This window comes from Neophocaena asiaeorientalis, unplaced genomic scaffold, assembly GCF_003031525.2.
Source record: "Neophocaena asiaeorientalis asiaeorientalis breed wild unplaced genomic scaffold, Neophocaena_asiaeorientalis_V1.1 scaffold242, whole genome shotgun sequence".
NCBI lineage: Eukaryota > Metazoa > Chordata > Mammalia > Artiodactyla > Phocoenidae > Neophocaena > Neophocaena asiaeorientalis.
The window spans coordinates 3,086,628-3,088,986 of record NW_020172451.1 but is presented as its reverse complement, the minus strand read 5'-3'; the positions used below and the strand labels follow the sequence as shown (position 1 = coordinate 3,088,986).

General features: G+C 54.8%; 1 protein-coding gene across 2 annotated transcripts in view; it reads left to right on the top strand.

Annotated features, from left to right (window-relative positions):
- Nucleotides 1-420: 420 nt before the first annotated feature.
- TBC1D22A (TBC1 domain family member 22A) overlaps nucleotides 421-2,359 on the top strand; it is a 316,529-nt gene continuing 314,590 nt past the window's right edge. For both annotated transcript variants that reach the window (XM_024737553.1, XM_024737552.1), the window contains exon 1: nucleotides 421-611. In XM_024737553.1, the coding sequence (XP_024593321.1) occupies nucleotides 550-611 (62 nt within the window). In that variant the 5' untranslated portion in view covers nucleotides 421-549. The remainder of the gene's footprint in view (nucleotides 612-2,359) is intronic.

Here is a 2,359-nt window from a genome sequence, read left to right as displayed (position 1 = left end):
CGGACCCCACCACCCGTGCCCCTCACAAGCCCCGACCACTTCCTCATGGTTCTCACCTGGCTTCACTGACTGCAGCGGTAAGTCAGCCACTTGGTATTTACCGATCCCTAGCAAGTGCGGGCGACAGACACCTCCTCGACCACCACCCGCAGCGGGGTGCTTTCGGTCTCCGCGTCGCCTCGCCCTCGGGTTAGGACCATTGTCCTGCCGCTTCGCGCCGTAGGAGAACCCTGGGCCGGACACCAGACCAGTCAGAAGCGGGCAGTTAGAAGGACGACCCGGCAGCTGCACTTCCTCCGCGGCACCGCCCCTTAGACGCCTTTTAGTGACGTCAGGATCCGCCGCGTCCATCACGCGCGCCTGGGTCGGAGGCGGGACTTCCGGGTGCGCGGAGCTACAACTTCCGGAGGGAGGCGGAAGAGCCTCTCGGCTCTACTCTCTGGAATCCCGGGATCAGTGAGGGGGGCCCCCCGGGGTACAGGAAAGGGCCGCCGGGGCGGGCCGCCCTCGGGGTGTCGGGGCTGCGGGTCTGAGGGATGAGGAGAGGCCATGGCCAGCGACGGGGCCAGGAAGCAGTTCTGGAAGCGCAGCAACAGCAAGGTCCCGGGCAGGTGAGTGTGACGGGGACCCGGGTCGGGGTCAGAGGTCAGAGGTCAGGTGGGCGCTTTAGCCCGCTGGGCTGCGGTGGAGTCGGGGTCTGGGGAGGGGTGACCTGGGCTCTGAGGAGACTGCTCGGGGTGTCCTGGGGGTCGGATCGTGGGGTCTGGGAGGTGACAGTGGCTGCACGTAGGAGCGAGGCCAGAAAAGAGGAGGAGCTGCCGGCAGGCTTGTCCCGAGACCGGCAGGCTCTCTTCTGCGAAACTCCTCGGACCCCGGGGGAAGCTGCAAGGAACCCACTCTTCTCCAGCCGCGAGGAGTTGGTGGAGTGAGGAAAGTGGCCGGGGCAGTCTGCGTCCGCTGGCGAGCTCGGTTTCTGCAGGGGGCGTGGTGGTTTTGACCCATTTGATTGGCGTTCTCGTTCTCTCCTGGGTTGCTGCTTTTGCCCTGGGCGAGGAAGAATACTTGAGGCTCCCTGTGGATTTCCATGTTCCCACTTTCTGGCTTCAAAGCCAACTCCTGTCTTGAGTCAGCAGCAGGAAGCAAATTTTTTTTTTTTTTTTTTTTTAGTTAAGTGCCTGCAGCGACCTGGGTGCAACCTGGAAGCTGTACAACTCCAAAGTCCTCCTCTGATGTGTCACCCAGCCCAGCCAGGGCCCTAGGAAACATGGGAGACATGACGGGGAAAACACCTAGGATAAAGTCAGCTGCTGGTGAAAATAGACAAACTACAAGATTTCTACACACTGATCAGTTTGGAAACTAAAGTCTGAGATACTGAAAATTAAGAATTGTGGTCTTAACTCCAAGTAGAATCATTCATAAGCACAGTTTATTCGTAAGTGTTGCATAGTAAACACTATTGTTTGAGTGACAGAATTGTAAACTTTGGAATGCACTGTATCCAGTCAGAAAGGTTTAATTTTCAGAATGGTCTGGGAGTTAGCAGTATGAGTTCCTGACTGCTCAGAAAAGCGACTTTGGAGGGGGTCACTGAAGTTGGCCAGGCACCCTATTTTACTCTGTAGGACTGTGGGTTTTTTTTTTCCTTTAAATAAATAAATTTGTTTATTTATATTTTATTTTCGGCTGTTTTGGGTCTTCGTTGCTGCGCACAGCCTTTCTCTAGTTGCGGCGAGCGGGGGCTACTCTTCGTTGTGGTGTGTCGCTTCTCATTGCGGTGGCTTGTCTTGTTGTGGAGCACGGGCTGCAGGCGTGTGGGCTTCAGGAGTTGTGGCACGCGGGCTCAGTAGTTGTGGCTCGTGGGCTCTAGAGTGCAGGCTCAGTAGTTGTGGCCCACGGGTTTAGTTGCTCCTCGACATGTGGGCTCTTCTTGGACCAGGGCTTGAACCTGTGTCCCCAGCATTGGCAGGAGGATTCTTAGCCAGCCACTGTGCCACCAGGGAAGTCCTTAGGACTGTGCTTGACTGAAGAACAATAAGAGGTTTCATCAAAACCAATGTCAGGGTCCAGGATGATGTGAAAATTCTGGGATAGCAGAGAATAGGAGGTCCTAGCAGTGACAGGAACACATGCTGTAGAACACAGACTCCAAGAAAAGGAGCCACGTGGCAGCAGAACTTTTGTGTGTTGTTTTTAGGTATTGAGATTTTGGTTCCTCCTCCATCTAAATAGATTCTGATTCTTAACAACCAGCTGAGGTGTGAGAATACTCGAGCTCCTGTGTGTAGTTATAATGGTGAATAAACCTTTGGATTGATGACTGTGTCTCTTGGGTATTTGTCCTTGTATTGGGTTCAGT